The sequence below is a fragment of the Suricata suricatta genome, chromosome 9, assembly GCF_006229205.1.
Source record: "Suricata suricatta isolate VVHF042 chromosome 9, meerkat_22Aug2017_6uvM2_HiC, whole genome shotgun sequence".
NCBI classification, from domain to species: Eukaryota; Metazoa; Chordata; class Mammalia; order Carnivora; family Herpestidae; genus Suricata; species Suricata suricatta.
This window is the reverse complement of record NC_043708.1, coordinates 4172074-4191256: the sequence shown is the minus strand read 5'-3', so window position 1 is coordinate 4191256 and position 19183 is coordinate 4172074. Positions and strand designations below refer to the sequence as shown.

Sequence of the window (19183 nt, the reverse complement as noted above, 5' to 3'; positions counted from 1 at the left end):
ACAAAAAGATGCTCAGCATCACTCATCATCAGGGAAATACAAATCAAAACCACCATGAGATGCCAGCTTACACCTGTCAGAACGGCTAACATGAACAGCTCAGGCAGGGAGAGATGTTGGCGAGGGTGCGGAGAAAGAGGAGTCCTTTTGCACTGCTGGTGGGAATGCAGGCTGGTGCCGCCACTCCGGGAAACAGTGTGGAGGTTCCTCAAAAAAGTAAAAATAGAATTTCCCTACAACCCAGCCATTGCACTACTATGTATTTATCCAAAGATGACAAAAATGCTCATTCGAAGAGGCACATGCACTCCAATGTTTGTAGCAGCGCTGTCAACAATAGCCAAAGTATGGAAAGAGCCAGGTGTCCATTCACTGACAGATGGATTAAGAAGACGTGTATAGGGGCGCCTGGGCGGCTCAGTCGGTTAAGCGTCCGGCTTCGGCTCAGGTCAGATCTCACGGTTTGTGGGTTTGAGCCCCATTCAGGTTCTGTGCTGACAGCTCAGAGCCTGGAGCCTGCTTCAGAATCTGTATCTTCCTCTCTCTCTGACCCTCCTCTCTTCCCACTGTCTCCCTCTGTCTCTCAAAAATAAATAAAAAAACGTTAAAAAAATTTTTTAAAAAGATGTGTATATATACACAATGGAATATGACTCAGTAATTAAAAAGAATGAAATCTTGCCGTCTGCAACAACATGGATAGAACTAGAGTGTACTATGTTAAGTGAAATAAGTCAGAAAAAGATAAATATCACATGATTTCACTCATGTGGAATTTAAAAAACGACAGATGAACATAGGGGAAGGGAAGGAAAAAGAAGATAAAACAGAAGGAGACAAACCATAAGAGACTCTCAAATACAAAGAACAAACAGTTGCTGGAGGGGAGGTGGGGGGGATAGGGTCAATGGGGGATGGGCATTGCAGAGGACCCCTGCTGGGAGAGCCCTGGGTGTTGTATGTAAGTGAGGAATCACTAAATAATATTCCTGAAAAAAAAAAAAATCATGCAAGAAAAAAAAAGCTAGCACAACTACTTGGTTCTGAACATAAAAGTAGTGAAGTCATAAAATTTATTTAGATTTAAAAAAAAAACAATTTACTAAGTGAAAGAATGGATAAACCACATCAAACGAGAAAGAAATGGGGATTCCTAAGATTAGAAGAAAGATGTGCGTCTTCAGACTGAAAACGCTTAAGAGTGTCAACAAAGATTGAAACTTGGTTCGACCACTTTGGAAAGCTGCAAAAATCTCTTTCTCTCTTTTTTAATGTTTATTAATTTTTGAGAGGGAAACAGAGTGTGAGCAGGGGAGGGGCAGAGAGAGGGAGACACAGACTCCAAAGCAGGCTCCAGGCTCTGAGCTGTCAGCACTGAGCCCAACACGGGGCTCGAACCCACACACGGCGAGCTCATGCCCTGAGCCGAAGTCGGACAACCGACTGAGCCCCCCAGACCCCCCGTCTGCAGTAATATCTCTTAAAGCACCATGCATACCTGCCTATGATCCAGGAATTTCACTGTGGGGCACACAGCTCAAAGAAATGAAAATATATATCCACCAAAGCACGTAGAGGGAGATTCCTAACAGCTTTATTGGTAAAAGCCCAATCCTGGAGATATTCCCAACCTCCAAATTGATTTTCCATATTTCTTTGTTGTTGGTTTCTTTTTAAGGAATCTCTCCATCCAACGGTGGGGCTTGAACTCCCTGCCCCGAGATCAAGAGTCACGTGGTCTTCTGACCAAGCCAGCCGGGTGCCCCTGACTTTCTGTATTTCTGATGCTGACTCCTGCAGGCCCTGAAGGGACGGCCCCTCCCAGGCTGGACCAGTTTGCAGTGATGCTAAAGGCCTGGCCTGGGAGCCTTGCTGGGCCCAGGCCGGCCACCGCCTCCTCCTCTGCACGTCTCCACGGACGACTGGAATACAGTGATTCAGGCTGACCGTCCTAAACCTGTTTCCCCAGCCTCACCACGCCTTCTCGTGGAAACCGTGCTCAAGGCCCTATGACCTGCGTGTGCTCCCTCCTCCCAGGAACGACACAGAGCAATGGCAGTTGTCTCCCGGTCCGTGGGCCCCAGCACACGTGCACAATAGTAACAGCAATGCCAAACAAGGAGCACAACCAGCGGGGAGGTCCGGCCTCGGTGGGGACAGGAATGCCACCGGGCTGCCCGGGACCAGTGACCGGCTGCACGGGCGTGAGTGGCAGGCTGGGCAGGGGCACCGCTGACGCATTGGCCTGGAGTGGCCCCAGACGCCCACTCAGACCTCCTTTGGCTCTGGTCTGAGCTGTGACCTGCCTAGGATCCAGGATGACGCTCCTGGGCACCCTGTTCTGGGGGAAACTAGCCAGTTTATGGCCAGGCCGGAGAGCGCAGCACTGACAGGTGGTGGGCGAATGGAGGCGCCCTGCCCCCCGCCTTTCAGCCTGCCTGGCAGAGCACATGGGCAACATTCCGCAGAGGCACCAGTGCATCCGAACCACACGCGGAGTCAACACGAGGGTAAGCCCCTTGGGGACCATGGCACCCCACGGGTCCCGCGGGAAAGGCCGTAGCTGTGTTGTTTGCCTGCTAAGGTTCAATCCCTCCCCTGACTCAGTGGGCAGGAGGGATCACATCCGTGGAGAATCTGGAGGGAGGGAGGAGGAAGAGGAGGGGAGGATGACAGGGAGGAGGAAGGGGAGGGCAAAGGGGATGAGGGAAGAGGGCGAGAAGAAGGAACCCGGCCACGGGCTCCCGTCCCCATACCCAACATGACTAAAGTGACCGACTCTGCCCAATCAATTGCAGGAGAGATTTTGCCCGTGCAGAGGTGGCTCATGTGTTCTGCTCAGCGCCCATTTCAGTGTCCCCTCAGCCTGTCTGCCTGCACCCCCAAAATGACACACACCGTTTCCCAGGCTACCGGTGGCCTCAACAGCTTTGCCTTCACCCACCATCCTTGCAGGCAAGCCCGTGCCAGTGCCCGCCTCCCTCCGGAGGCAGCAAAAGTGCCGCCTTCCTCTAGCGAGATTCATCCGACACACCCCCTCAAGGTCTTACAGATCCACGTCGTCTAGTCCTCTGGGCAACATGTTCCTCATTTAGAAACTCTACCTACATCTGGGGCACCTGGGTGGTTCTAGTGGTTGAGCGTTAGAGTTCAGCTCAGGCCATGATCTCACAGTCTGTGAGATCTAGCCCCACGTGGGGCTCTGTGCTGACATTTCAGGGCCCGCTTGGGATCCTCTGTCCCCCTCTCTCTCTGCTCCTCCCCCAATCACACTCCCTCTCTCTCTCTATCATAAATAAATTCTATCTGGGGTACCTGGGTGGCTCAGTCAGTTAAGCATCAGACTTTGGCTCAGGTCATAATCTCACGGTTCATGGGTTCAAGCCCCGCATCTGTGCTGACAGCTCAGAGCCTGGAGCCTGCTTCGGATTCTGTGTCTCCTTCTCTCTCTCTGCCCCTCCCCCACTCATGCTCTGTCTCTCTCAAAAATAGATAAACATTAAAAAAAATGTTTTAATAAAAATAAATTCTACCTAAATCTAACTGAGGCTGGAATTTAGAATCAGCTGAGTGTCAGTGGGACCCCTCTAACGAAAGGCTCTAAGATCTGTCCAAATTAAGTCAACAGGTACCGCTGCGGTGCCTCAGAGACACCTTCACCCCTTCGCTGTGGAGGCCTCAGCTGCCTCCTCTCCCACCCACCCCCAGTGTCTGGACCACCCACGATGGCCATCAGTTGCCCCAATGGCTTCCGATACAAGAAATGTCCCTCTTTGCCTCTGGCTAAACACTGTTAAAGACAAAATTGCTGATTACATACTAGGCTTTCCTGGTAATAGAGGTGCTCACAGACGCTGAGCCTGGGACCCCTTGAATGCAGCTACCCCGCTGCTTGGGTCATAGAACAGTCCCCTATGTCCAGGCCAAGGACAGCACCCAATGGTCAACATACTTGGCCAGATTTCGGATCCTCTCCGCCCTGGTGCCCTGCCCAACAAGTGACCCCACCTGGAAGCTGATTGCACACTCTTGGGCCACTGACTGAGGGCAAAGAGCCCTGGGAACCTCTCTCTTCACAGATCCCCAAAACGTGACCCCAAATCCACCTGTGTCCCCGTATCCTAAAGCCACAAAACAAGGTCTGGCCAGCCCGCGCCTGTCCCCTCGGGGGTTACAGACAGGGCTGGAGGGAAGCAGGCGCACACTTCACTTCTCAGCACACGCAGCGCTGGGCTCTTGGAAAAGGCCCTCAACAGAACTTTCCAGTCCATCATGGGCGCCAGAGAAGTTAGGTGAGAAACGTAATGGTTTTCTCAGACGTCTTTTTTTTCAAATTCCAGCCCGATTCCTCGGTCTTCCCCAGGCCTCGCTCTCTCTTAATTCAAGGTCCTTGGCGAACTCAAAGCTCACTGTTGAGTTTAAAAAGTGGCCCACTTTCCCTTTCCTACATTTAAAGTGGGATTTTTCTCCCCTCGATGGACATAAAGCCTCATTATATTTTATATATCGGCCCGTAATAACGTCGCTCCCTAACTTTATACATTCCCAATCTTGCCCCCATCCCAGAAGGGCTGGAGGCCGAGCAAGGACACCTATGCTCCTGGACCCATTAACCCCAGAGTGTCCCCTGGGCCAGGCAGCTGTCATTTAATAGGGGGCCCATCCGAGCCTGACTCACACCCTCACACACACACACACACACTAAACACAACGCCTGTCAGGTGTAACCACACCCATTACAGGTGTCGGTACCGGGGGCTTTTTGTTGGTTTGCCATCAAGGGCCCAAACCCTCCCAGTGAGCCATTGTTTCAACCAGGCATCGAGTTTGCTTAATCCGAGCCCCCCCCCCCCCCCCCCTGCCACCCAAGGATCTCACCACTCTGCCATCACCAACCAAACCAACAGCTGAAGCCAAGGGCCCGATGGGAAGGCCTTCGGACACACTCACGGCGCCCCCACGCCCCGCCACCCCGGATTAGCCCTGAGCCACAAGAACAACGCCCTCATCTCCCCCCTCGGGCATCCGCTCGGAATGCGTATCCCAGGCCCACATTTCAGACGGGGCTGGAGATCACTGGGCCAACTTCACGCAGACACTCGAACCTCTGCCCACGGCCCACCTCCGCTGAGGCACCAAGTGGACACGGACCCTGCCTGCTTTTCTTCCTTTGAGATTAGGGATTCTATTTGGTGTTTCTGAGCTTGCTGTCTGCTTAGCCGGGAAACTGCACACCTCGCTGTATGTGCCAACACTCCCATCCCTACAGGGAAATCTGGCCAAGGTCACGACTGTCTGTGCCAGTCCACGGATTCCCGGAGAGACTGCTTTCTCCAGGCGGCACCTGTATACCAATTAATCCCTCACCCCCTTGGGGAGAGGACTCCTCCTTCCCCCCATCTTTGTCCCTTTTCTCACTGCCCCCTCCAGCTTCCACCAAGCCCGCTGGCCCTGCGGTTCCCACCGTGACCATGACCACCCTTCTTCCTGTGTGTGTGACACCGCAGCCCTCACACAGACTCTCCTGATCCAGCAGTTCAAACCCCCGACCGTGTAACTGCTCGACCTGCCACCTTGACCCTCAAAACGCACACCAAGATAGTGTTCTTGAAAGTAAACAAAACGAACAAATGCACACACACGCGCACGCACAGTAAAGCCTCGGGTTGGAAGTCACTTGTTCTGCGAGCATTCGCAAGATGAGCAAACATTTCTGATACATTTTAACTTGACGAACCAGCGATGTCTTGCAATAGAGTAGGACGTGCGGCCCAGTGTCACGTGGTCACAACTGAGCCCATGGCTCTCTCTCTCTCTCTCTCTCTCTGTGGGATTGTGGCAGTTTCTCAAGTTCATGTGCTCGGTCTCACGCCATGGGGTTCGGCAGAAATCAGCGATTTTTCAGAACGTTGGAAGGTGCCCACAATGACACTGGGTTTTGTTTTGTTTTTTTTTTGGTCACTTCCAAGCACCAAGAGATGGTCCTTTGCTTTTCCAGACAAGCGTAAGCTCAGCAATGCTTTGCTTCATTCTAGGTCAGGCTGCCTGCAGATGGAGACCCTCCCGCTGCTGCTTAGCGCCCACAGGAGACGCAAGAGTTTCTTAATATTGTAGCGTCGTCAGCATCTGTTAGTGATGGTGAAAGTCGTCCGCACGATCACCCTCCTCTCTCGCCTCCCTCCCACCAGCCACGAAGATTTTCAAAGGGAAGTGCACGTCAGTTTATTTTTTTCTCATTTTGTATTTTATTATTTTGTGTTGTATTTGTATTACAGTGTTGTAATTACTTTTTTTAATTTTTTTTAATGTTTATTTATTTTTGAGAGACAGAGTGTGAGCAGGAGAGGGGCAGAGAGAGAAGGAGACACAGAATCAGAAACAGGCTCCAGGCCCTGAGCTGCCAGCACAGAGCCTGATGTGGGGCTCGAACTCACGAACCGGGAGATCATGACCTGAGCTGAAGTTGGCCACTTAACCAACTGAGCCACCCAGGCGCCCCTGTAATTACTTTTATATGAATATTTTTGGGTTGTAGATGGCAAATCTGAGTTTCCATTATTTCTTATGGGGAAATTTGCTTTGGTCCATAAGTGCTACGGATTACAAGCATGTTTCTGGAATAAATTATGCTCACCCACCAAGGTTTTGCTGTGTGTGTGTGTATGTGTATACACACTTTTTTCATGTTCATTTTTGAAGGGAGAGGTGCAAGGAGAGGAAGGGCAGAGAGAGAGGGACAGAGGACCTGAAGCAGGCTCCACGCTGACAGCACAGAGCCCCGTGCGGAACTCACACACGAGAGCCTCGAGTTCACGACCTGAGCTGAAGTCAGACGCTCAACCAACTGAGCCAGCAAGGTGCCTGTCCATCTGTCTATCTGTCTATCTGTCTGTCTATCTATCTATCTATCTATCTATCTATCTATCTATCTACATGCCTGTTAGCACAGGGCTATCTATCTCTCTATCTGGCTCTGTTAGCACAGAGCCAGACATGGGGGTTGAACTCTTGAACTGTGAGATCATGACCTGAGCCAAAATCAAGAGTGGGACACTTAACAGACTGAGCCCCCAGGCGCCCCTTTGTGATGAGTTTTTAAATACAACACCAACAGTACAATCCATGAAAGAGAAAAAATATATGGTTGCAACTTTATTAACTTAAATTTATTATAACTTAAAAATTTTCTAATGCTTATTTATTTCTGAGAGAGAGAGTGTGCACGAGCAGAGGAAGGCACAGAGAGAGAGAGACACACACAGAATCGGAAGCAGGCTCCAGGCTCTGAGCTGTCAGCACAGAGCCTGATGTGGGGCTTGAACTCACAAACTGTGAGATCATGACCTGAGCCGAAGTCAGACGCTTAACCGATTGAGCCACCCAGGCGCCCCTAAAATGCATCACTTTTGTTCTGTGAAAAACAGTGTTAAAAGAAAGAGGAAACAAGCCACAGACTGGGAGAAAATATCTGTGAAACACAAATCTGAGTCTAAAACTTAACAGTAGAAAACAAATAACCCAAATAACAAGTGGGCAAAAGATCTGAATAGACACCTGGCCAGAGGAGACACAGACAGAGGAGTGTATGAAAAGACACTTCAATGTCATTTGTCAACAGGGAAATGCAAAGCAGAGCAGGAACGAGCTGCCGCCGCACACCTGTCAGAACGGATGCTCCCCGGGCCGCTGACGACACCAGATACTGGTGAGGACGTGGAGTGACAGGGACGCTTATTCGTCACTGGGGAATTAGACAATGGAGCCGCCACTCTGGAAGTCAGTCTGGCTGTGTCTTACGAAAGTAAATACCGCTGGACTGCACAATCCAGCAGTTGTGTTCCTGGGTGTTTACCTAAAGGATGTGGAAATACGCCCAAGCCAAACCCGCGCACGAGTGTTTGTAGCAGTTTTCTTGCTCGTTACCTAAAACCCGAAGCAACCAAGGCGACTTCAACAGGTGAATAGCTAAGCGAGCTGTGCTCCATCCAGACACGGGAATATCTGTCGGAGACCAAAGGAAATGAGCAGGGGACGCCTGTCTGGCTCCGTGGGTGGAGCGTGCGACTCTCGATCTTGGGCTCATGAGTCTGAGCCCCATGTTGGGTGTAGAGATTACACAAGAATAAATAAGTACACTTTTTAAACAAGAAATGAGCTAACAAGTCACGAATAGACACGGACAAATCTTAAATGCATACCGCTAAGTGAAAGAAGCCGGTCTGAAAATACTATGTAGTGTATGGTTCTGATTATATAACATTCTGGAAACAGTAAAACTATAGAAACTATATAAACAGAACAGCAGTGGCCTGGGGGTGTTGGGGGTGGTGAGGGTTGGGAAATTACGGTGTAGGAGACTGTACAGGGAGTAGAAGACATTACCGTTTACTAAAGCTCATAGACCTCGGTATCACAGAGTAACTTTAGTGTACACACAATTTTTTTTGAGAGACAGAGAGAGACAGCACGAGCAGGGGAGGGTCAGAGAGAGGGAGATACAGAATCTGAAGCAGGCTCCAGGCTCTGTGCTAGCTGTCAGCACAGAGCCCGACACGGGGCTCGAACCCATGAACTGTGAGATCATGACCTGAGCCAAAGCCAGACAATTAACCAACCGAGCCACCCAGGTGCCCCCACAATTTTTTAAATGTTTATTTATTTTTGAGAGAGAGAGAGAGCATGAGAGAGGGAGGGGCAGAGAGAGAGGGAGACACAAAATCAGAAGCAGGCTCCAGGCTCTGAGCTGTCAGCACAGAGCCCAACACGGGGCTTGAACCCACGATCCACGAGATCATGACCTGAGCTGAAATCAAGAGTCAGAGGCTTAACTGACTGAGCCACCCAAGTGGTCCAAGCTGTGTTCTTAAGACATGCACATTTTAAGGGCGCCTGGGTGGTTCAGTCGGTTAAGCGTCCAACTTCGGCTCAGGTCATGATCTTGAAATTCATGAGTTCAGGTGTGCCAGGGGCTCTGTGCTGGCCTTGGAGCCTGGAGCCTGCTTCACATTCTGTGTCACCCCCACCTCAGCCCACCCCCGTCTCTGCCCCCACTCATCGTACACTCTCTGTCTCTCAATAATAATAAATATTAAAAAAAATTTTAAGATATGCACATTTTATATGTTACATTTTAAAATATATTTTGTAATGTTTTATTTATTTTGAGAGAGAGAGAGAGAGACAGCATGAGCAGGGGAGGGGCAGAGAGAGAGGGAGGCACAGAATCCGAAGACAGGCTCCAGGCTCTGAGCTGTCAGCACAGAGCCCAACACAGGGCTCCAACCCACAAACCATGAGATCATGACTTGAGCTGAAGTCAGATGCTTACCCGACTGAGCTACCCAGGCGCCCCTTGGAATATATTTTTAAAAGTATTTATGTTTATTTATTTTTAGAGAGTGTGTATGTACAAGTGATGGGGGAGGGGCAGAGAGAGAGAGAGAGATAATTCCAAGCAGGCTCTGCCCTGTCAGCCCAGAGCCCAACATGGGGCTCGATCTCACAAACCACAAGTTCATGACCTGAGCCGAAATCAAGAGTCAAGGCTCAAGGACTGAGCCACCCAGGCGCCCCTGTATGTCATACTTTAATGAAAAAGTGAACACAATAACAACACCGAAAAGCTGGGCATCACCATCTAGAAACGCTGCCGAGACATTTCTGAGCACCCAAGGAAGAGAAAAATCCCAAAGGCTTCAAAAAAGAAACAGAGAAGAAGAGAAGACGTTACCTGCAAAAGGACAAGCGTCACCCTGGCCACTGACCTTGCCAGCAACACTCTGGGCAAAAGGCGGTGGAGCAGGGCGACGGCAGCCCACATGTGCCTCCCCCTGCAGCCTGGTGCACGGATGGCCAAGGACCCATCCCCATCCATCCCCGTGTCCCCGAATCTTATCCTGAGCTTCTGCCTCATCTCTCTCCAATGTATCCTGCCCAGTCCTAGAGTCACCCCCTCCTAGAAGCTTCCTGATCTGTGCCTGAGCCAGAGTCTCATCTTCCCTTCCCTCGCCCAGGCACCGGGCACTAACTCTCTACCCTGGCACAGAGGCCCTCGGTCATCGGCGGGGTGGGCAGCGAGAGCCAGGCTGCCACAGCCCGGAGGACACATGGGACCTTGTAAGAAGTCGTCAGCTCCCCGGTGAAGCTCACCGGGTCACCAGAGGTCTCCTCTGTCAGGTCTGGGAGGTTGGCCAGCAGAGAGCCTGGCCCTCAGGTTTAATTTATGACACCTCCTTGATGATGTCATTTTCAGACGTGTGCCTTAAGGACAAAATAAAAACCAGTTGGAGGAGTTGGTCCCATTTTGGGGTGGGGGGGATTTCAACCGCGCACCACACACAAGGTAATCTGGGGTGGACATCTGGAGCATGACAAGTGGTAACAGCCCCAAGCCCGAAGTCATGTCCTCCTCCACACGCAGGCCGGGGCCATCCTGGCTCAACAGGGCCATCCTGGCTCAACAGGGCCAGTTCGTGTCCTGCTGTGAGCCGGGAACCTTGCTGCCCCACGTCGCAGCGGACAGCACAGTCCCAGTTAGGAGCAGAGGCACCAACTCCCACCCGGGGCCTGCGTGGCTCGTGTGCACTCCTCCAGGATATGGGCGTCCACGGAGCTGAGGCCTCCAGATCAAAGTTCTAGAATGTTCTTGGTTTCCAGGGCTGGCTCTCCAGCCCCGGTCCAGGAGTGGCCATGTGACAGCCAGACACTGGAGCAACCTGGGGCCGGCAGACTCCGGCCCCTCCTGTCTCCCTCCTGCCACCCGTCCATGGGCCTTGTCAGGATTCACCTCCACAGGGCCGGCTCATGGACCGGACAGTCTACAGGGACCGCTTCCAAAGCTCAGATGGCGTGCACCGGGCTGCCGACCGGCCGGCACCACCCAGTGGGAACACCTGCAGCGCGGGGCTGGTCCACAGACAGAGGAGGCTGAGGGTAGAAATGCTGGCAGGGAGGCAAGAAGATCCTTGGGTCCCCCCCCCACCGCACATAGTCACCGCACATACTGACTGTGGAAATCAGTGTCAATCACTCAGCCCCACTGATGGTCCGGGTTCACCCTCCCGCTTGGAGTAGAGCGGGTGTGAAGAGGGGACTCGACACGCTGGAGGCTAATGTGGAATTGCGGGGGGAGTGAGTGGGGCTCCACCTGTTCAGATGACGGGACATGAGGGAGGGCTCTCCTTAGGGGTCTCAGTTCAACGGGATTGCATTTGCAGGGGATAATCAACGTTTGTGGCTGACGCAAATCCGGAGAGCCCCAAAGACCTCAGGCACGTCCCTTAGGAAGGTCAAGGGTCAGCCGCTGCCCAGCTGCTGGGCGCTGACTTCCCGCGAGGGCTTTGCGCTCAGGTCCTCACGTCTTCCTGAATCCCAAGGCGTGGGTGATACCCCACGCCCGCACCCAGGACACCGCATCGCCCCCACCCAAACAGCCCTGGCGATGTGTCATCGGCACCTTGCATTTCGCAGCTTCGGCTGGCTCATCACCCACAGCACGAAGGATGGGATGGAAACGTGGACTGCCTGTTGATGGCGATGCAGGAGAGCCGGAAACCTGCGAAAATAAACTGTGTGCGTGTGCATGCATCACTGGAGACGTGTCTGCATAAATACACCCACAGCATGCGACAGTCCCACCAGCCTCTTTAGGGATCCAAGTGTTCCCCTGGGTTGTGTGTGTGTGTGTGTGTGTGTGTGTGTGTGTGTGTGTGTGTGCGCGCGCGTGCGCGCACGCCTCCCCGTCTGGTAATACCTGTATGTGAGCGTTCGTTGGGTCTGAGCAAATAAATCCTCTGGACAAAACCTGGAAGGATGCGCCCAGCCCCCCGAGTCAGGGATTACTTCCTGGAGGTGAGGCCGAGAGGCCAGGGTTTTACAAGCTGCTCTGCCCTGTTTAACAAGCGTGGGTCGTTTCAGAGTATAATGATCTCTAAGTGAAGTTTTCAAGTGAGCGTCCGCCTCCCTCGGGGCCAGCAAACCCGAGACTCGCGCTCCTCCGGCTCCTTGCACAGCGCCCCCTGCCGGTCGGAGGTCCGTCAGCGCGGCGCTCCGCTCGCGCACCACGCTGCAGGCGGGCCCCGGGCCTTTGCGAGCGAGCGGTTGTGCCCCTTCGAGTCCCGCCCCCAGGCCCAGAAGCAGTGCAAGCCCCCAGAACATGCCCCTCTTTCTGCCCCTGGGGCTCTCCGGAGGTCCGGACTTGCCTGTAGGCGGAGGAAACCGCAGCGGGGCTCAAGGGGCCCCATCCCACCCTCCAGCGGTGGCCGGGCGAAGGAGGGCAGAGAAATTAGCTTTTGAAACTCTTATTTGAATCTCTTTCCCGCCAGTCCATCAATCCGCTATAGTGAAAGGCAACACCCACCTCCCCGCGTCCCCACCCTGGGACACAGGGCTCCGGGCACCCATGCAGGTGGTGGGGGGTGGTAGAGGGGAGACTTGCTGGTGGCTAAGGCAGTGCCATGGCCTGGGGTGGGGTGAATCCTGAAGGTGTGGGTTTGTTCGTGGGTTCAGGCCTCTAAGGACGGGGGAGAGAGTTCCTGACCGGAGAGAGGAAGGGAAACCCGGCGCCCAGGAGAGGAAAGGCCAGCGGGTGCGGAGCAGCCGTCCATGCGGCTTGGGAGGGTCTCCAGCTGCTGGGAGGTGAAAGGGGACCGGGATGAGACCAGACGCCGCCACAAGGTGTAAGGACGCAGATCTGAACCACACTGACTCCATGACAGGTTTCCAGTTTCCCTCGGACCTTGGAGGCTTAGGGGTGGGTTTCTCAGAATCTTTAGACAATAGAAGGACACACATTGCCCAAGGCAGGAGGGACCACCCGTGTAACACCCAATCAGGAAAGGCCAGCTAACACCCTTAACACTTCTAAGGGCCGGCCTAGAGATAGAAGCTATAGATAGTCACTTATTGCTTAAGGCTGGTCACGCCCTACGTGAGGGTCCTAGGCCCACTCTGTGATTGGTCAATACGCTAAATGTTGTGATTGGGTCCCGCCAAAAGTAACAATGTGTATGGTTAAAGTTACTGCCAATAATGATAGATGATAGTGATTGGATCACTGTACCTGTGTCACAATGTCCTGTAACTCCCCCTTCCCAGACCCCATAAAAGCCCTACCCACCCTTGTTCGGGGCTCTCAGCACGGATCCACTGCGCTGGTAAAGTCTGTGAGCCCGAGCTTATAAGCCCGTAATAATAAACGCCCTTTGCGGGGCGCCTGGGTGGCTCAGTTGTCGGTTGAGCAACTGACTTCAGCTCAAGTCATGATCTCATAGTTCGCGGGTTTGAGCCCCGCATCAGGCTCTGTGCTGACCGCTTGCTCAGAGCCTGGAGCCTGCTTCAGGTTCTGTGTCTCCTTCTCTCTCTGCCCCTCCCCCGCTCACACTCTGTCTCTCTCTGTCTCTCAAAAGTAAATAAAAATGTTAAAAAATTAAAATAAATGTCCTTTGCTTTTGCATGCATGACTCGGTCTCCCTGGCAGTCTCTGGTTTTGGGGGACGATATTGGAACTTGGGCATAACAAAGGGAGGACCACTAAAAGTCCTGTGAAACAACATCAGGGAAATACAAATCAAAACCACCATGAGATGCCACCCACACCTGTCAGAACGGCTAACATGAACAGCTCAGGCAGGGAGAGATGTTGGCGAGGGTGCGGAGAAAGAGGAGTCCTTCTGCACTGCTGGTGGGAATGCAGGCTGGTGCCGCCACTCTGGGGAACAGTGTGGAGGTTCCTCAAAAAACTAAAATAGAGGGGCGCCTGGGTGGCTCAGTCGGTTAAGCGTCCAGCTTCGGCTCAGGTCATGATCTCACAGTTCGTGGGTTTGAGCCCCTGCACCGGGCTCTGGGCTGACAGCTAGCTCAGAGACTGGAGCCTGCTTCAGATTCTGTATCTCCCTCTCTCTCTGCCCCTCCCCTGCTCACGCCCTCTCTGTCTCTCAAAAATAAATTAAAAAAAAAAAAAAAAACTAAAATAGAACTACCCTACACCCCAGCTTTTGCACTACTAGGTATTTATCCAAGGGATACAGGGGTGCTGTTTCGAAGGGACACAGGCACCCCAATGTTTATAGCAGCGCTGTCAACAGTAGCCAAAGTATGGCAAGAACCCAAATGTCCACTGACGGATGAACAGATAAAGAAGATGTGATGTATAGATACAATGGAGTATTTCTCAGCAATCAGAAAGAATGAAATCTTGATATTTTCAACGATGCGGAAGGAACTCGAGGGTATCGTGCTAAGCGAAGTTAGTCAGGGAAAGACAAATATCATGACTTTAGATACAAAGCAGATGAATATAAGGGAAGAGAAGCAAAAATAAGATAAAAACAGGGACAGGGACAAACCATAGAGACTTAAATACAGAGCACAACCTGAGGGTTGCTGGAGGGGTGGGGGGGGCTACATGGTTATGGGATTAAGGACTTGGGATGAGCACTGGGTGTTATACATAAGGGATGAATCACGGATATCTGCTCATGAAATCATTATTGCATCATATGCTAACTAATTTGGATGTAAATTAAAAAGAAAAAAAAAAAGCCCCGTAAAACAAACCACCCAAGAGTGGATCCTCCTTGAACATCTCTTCCTGGGTCCCCACTCCTGGGGCCAGCTTGGCAGGGCTTTGGGTCAGTGACACTTCCACCTCTGCAAGGAGCAAAGGCAAACGGGGGACTGCAAATGGGACCTTGAAAGACACAGGTACCTCCAGCCTGCTGGTCACTGATCAAACCAGGGGCTGCCAAGCCTCTTGTTGGCCCCACCAGACACTGGCGCCCTCGGAGAGTGGAGTGCAGGAATGGCCTGCTCCAGGAGGCAAGAACAGACAGCATGCCCAGGACTAATCCTTGTGCTGATTTAATCACCCTGTGAAGGGCGCCCTGGTGGCTCATTGGCTCAAGCGTCTGACTTTGGCTCAGGTCATAATCTCAGAGTTCGTGGGTTCGAGCCCCACATTAGGCTCTGTGTTGACACTGTATAGCCTGCCTGGGATTCTCTCTCCCTCTCACTTTCTGCCCCTTCTCTGCTCTGTTCATGGGCTCTCTCTCTCTCAAAAATAAATAAGTCGGGGCGCCTGGGGGGCTCAGTCGGTCAAGCCTCCAACTTCGGCTCAGGTCAGATCTCACGTTCGTGGGTTCGAGCCCCGCGTCGGGCTCTGTGCTGACAGCTAGCTCAGAGCCTGGAGCCTGCTTCCGGTTCTGTGTCTCCTTCTCTCTCTGCCCCTCCCCCCTCATGCTCTGTCTCTCTCTGTATCAAAAATAAATAAAACATTAAAAAATTTAAAAAAATAAATAAGTAAACTTGAAAAAAAATCAACTCGGGCCCCAGGGGCCTGACTCATTCAACCCTACCTGCCTGCCTGGCCCTGACTGCTTTTAAACCCCACTCGCTGTCCATCCATCTGCCACAGAGAAGGGTTTATTATGGGCCAGCACGGGGTCACACGGAGGGTGGAGGGAAGAGCCTACAGCTGGGGTCCCGCACCTGCCCCAGGAGGGATCTCAGCACTCCATCCCCACCCCCAAGTGCTTCAGCCAGTCCTCTGTCCTGAGTGCTCCGCTCCTCGGTGCAGCCCGGTACCCCTCACCCCTGCATGCCTTTGCTGGGGAGTCCCCTCTGCCTGAGCGCCCTTACCTGGGCCTGGCCGAAGCCCCACGCTTCCCAGACCTCCCTCTCGAGCGAGCCTCTCCTTGGCCTAGACAGCTCATCTGATCTCTAGTTGTCAGTGCCAACCTGGAGCACACAGTAGGTGCCTAATAGGTGCAGATTGAGTGTGCTCCTCATCCACTAACTGAATAAAGACTCAGCCTGCCCTCAGAGCCTTGGTTTTTCAGCTGTGGAATAGATGCTGGGAAGAGTGGCCACGGCCTGTCCCTCCAGGAGTGGCCTGGTGCACAGGAGTGACGTGGGGACCGCTGGGAATCCACCCCCAGGAGCTCCTGGGCTGCCATCAACGCAGAGATTTCTACTTGGAGGCCACGGGGCAGGATGAGCGGATGTTTTTCCCTCTGAGATCAAACCCAGGGCACCGCACATGTCTCGCCTCCTGGGAGCCCAGGCTGAACCACTAAAGACCAGAGCACCTGAGAGAAGAGCCAAGCCTGGACCAGGAGCTTCTCCAGGGAGGAGGGGCGGGCCAGGGCCCAGTGACCCTCAGGGAGGATCACAGCCACCAGTCCACGGTGACCTCAGGACACTGCCAGGGGGCCTATCAACGGCCAGGCCAAACTGCAGGTACCTCTTCTAGCCTGTAAATGAACCCCGCTGTCCCAGTTTCCACCCCTAGTGCCTTTTTCAACAATGGATCTGGTTCAGGTCACATTCTAGTGCACAGAATAAACGCTAAGCGGGTCAGATTCCCTCAACCAGGACTCTACTAACTAACGATTTGCCATGTGCCAGGCCTCTGGGGGAGGGAGATGGAAATACGGTCGTTGTCATTACAACGACATATAGGTAATAACATGCAGTCGTGTTGAATCAAACAAGCCAGATCCAAGCGAGCACTACCGCATGGTTCCATTTATAAAAAAATTAATCTGTAGGGATAAAGGTGAAAACAGTAGCTGCCCTCAGTGGAGGCCCTTGGGGGACTTGAAAGGTGCTATGACTTGATCCATGTGGCGGCAGTGTGGACATATGGGGACATTCATCTGGTCACTCACATAAGACTTTGGCTTTTTTTTATGTTTGTTTATTTTTTTGAGAGAGAGGGAGAGACAGAGTGTGAGCAGGGGAGGGTCAGAGAGAGAGGGAGACACAGAATCTGAAGCAGGCTCCAGGCTCTGAGCTGTCAGCACAGAGCCCAACGCGGGGCTTGAACCCACAAGCTGTGAGATCATGACCTGAGCCGAAGTCAGACACCCAACCGACTGAGCCCCCAGGTGCCCCAAGATTTTGTATTTTAATTTTTTAATGTTTATTTATTTTTGAGAGAGAGAAAGAGAGACAGAGTACAAGTGGGGGAGGGGCAGAGAGAGGGAGACACAGGATCCGAAGCAGCTCCAGGCTCTGAGCTGTCAGCACAGAGCCCGATGTGGGGCCTGAACACACGAATCACGAGATCATGACCTGAGCCGAAGTCGGATGCTTCACCCACTGAGCGCCCCGGGCACCCTGAGATTTTGTGCCTTGGTGTAAACACACTAATAAAGCTACTCTAGTAACAGACCACTAGCACTAGCTTCGAGCCACTTCCCTGCTGGCAGGCAGGGCTGTCTCCACGGCGAGTGCCCAGGGCCAAGCACGAGGCAGCCCCGGGCTGGGTGCCCAGGCTCCAGGTGGCAGCTGTCTCCACCCACCGTCACGATGGCCAACGATCATCGATACCCCCATTGCACAACCTCGGGGACAGCAGCTCTGAGGAAGCCGGTCTCGTCGGACTCCAAAGCTCTCCTGGAAAGTTCTGTGGCCACCCCAGCTCTGGGAGGAGAGGCAGAGACATGAATCAGGGGATGGAGCCGGGCTTCCGGCGAGGACCAGGGCCGGCTACCATGACCAGGTCACCGGGGCAGGGCAGAGAAGGACGGGCAGAGAGGTGGGGGGGGCGCGGGGGGGGGGGAACAGCAGCCCAGGTGGAAGAAACAACAGAAACAAAGGGCTGGAGAGACGGGAGCACAGGCTGTGGTCAGGATGGGGCGCCCTGGTTGGGAGGGCGCACAGGAGCTCGGGGAGGCTCAGCAGGGCGGGCTGGCACCAGGCCTTGCTGGCTTCTTCCCAGAACTCTGGGGTCCTGAGAAGGTCCAGAACGCTTTACTAGGGTGATACGGGACACGATGTGCTTTGGAGCCGGCGTCAGCCAGCTATGCCTGGATCAGAAAAGGGGAGCATCAGGGAGGGAGGGATGTGACGTCACCTGCCGTAGCACTGAGCCCTGCACCACCTGGAGTCCAGGGAGATGCACCCAAGCCCGTCCAGCAGAGCGTGGCTCGTGGCTGTGAGCACCGGTGAGGGCACCGGATGCCTTCTCCGAGCGGAGGTGGAGGGACAGGATCTGTCAGGCAGCCGAGGCAGGGACACGGGGACGCAGGGCTTAGAGGGAAGGAAATCAAGATGCCCTTGAATTCCACCTCGAGCGTGGCCACTGCTAGCCCTCTGCGGGGATGCGGGACGGGCCCGAGCTCTATCTTCCACACCAGTGGAACATCTTGAAATCGATGACACCTTAGACACGAGGCTGCATGTATGTAATATATGTACAGACGATGCCTGTTTCTGCTTAAAATTATATTGCAGTAAGGATGGTGGAAGGAAGGAGGAAGAAAGAAGAAATATCATCATGTCATCGTTACTCAGAGTTGGGAGACGATAGGTCATCTTTAGAGAAATAAGGATGCAGCGTGTTACAGAAAATGATAAAGGGAGGCACACGTATGCAGCTACAAAATCTCCAAGCTATTGGAAGAAACGTTTGTCCCCACATTAAGCAACTATTTTTATAGAAATAAAAATAGAAAATAGACATACAAGAATAGAAAGCATAAAATAAGTTGACTTAATTGGGACTGAGATAGATTTGTCACACTGATATATGCAAGTGGGTCGACTCATCTGGATAAGGAAATGCCTGTCAGATGGTTCACATTGAACTTGAAGCTGGAGGCAAAAGTCACTCCCCAAACAAGACTCGGCTAGAATGAAAGTACAAGGATGGTGTGGGGAGGGCAGGCAATGTCAACCAATAGAAAGCAGGAGTCAAGTTCAAGGCAAAATACTGGTTGAGGTCAAGAGGAGCAGTTTATTTTAATTTTCTTAAGTGTTTATTTATTGCTGAGACAGGGAGAGCATGAACAGGGAAGGAGCAGCAGAGAGAGAGGGAGACGGAGGATCCGAAGCAGGCTCTGTGCTGGCAGCAGACAGCCCGATGCGGGGCTCGAACTCACAAACCCTGAGATCACGCCCTGACCCAAACTATGAACCCTGAGAGCATGACCTGAGCTGAAGGCAGACGCTTAACCAACTGAACCACGCAGGTGCCCCAGGAGGAGCACTTTATGATGACGAATAGGCGGGGCTCATTCGGTTGAGCATCCGACTTCGGCTCAGGTCATGGTTTGTGAGTCCACGCCCCGCTCAGGACTCCGGGACTCCGCACTCTCTCTGTACCTCATGGGATTCTCTCTCTCTCTCCCTCTCTCTCTCTGCCCCTCGCTCACTCATGCTCTCTTTCAAAAAAAAAAAA

General features: G+C 52.8%; 1 protein-coding gene across 1 annotated transcript in view; it reads right to left on the bottom strand.

Moving 5' to 3' along the window:
• DEGS2 (delta 4-desaturase, sphingolipid 2) overlaps positions 1-11916 on the bottom strand; it is a 34293-nt gene extending 22377 nt beyond the window's left edge. The window contains exons 1-2 of the mRNA XM_029950899.1: positions 11753-11916; positions 11456-11554 (exon numbers count right to left, since the gene is read on the bottom strand). Coding sequence (XP_029806759.1) covers positions 11456-11462 — 7 coding nt within the window. The 5' untranslated portion in view covers positions 11463-11554; positions 11753-11916. The remainder of the gene's footprint in view (positions 1-11455; positions 11555-11752) is intronic.
• Positions 11917-19183: the final 7267 nt, after the last annotated feature.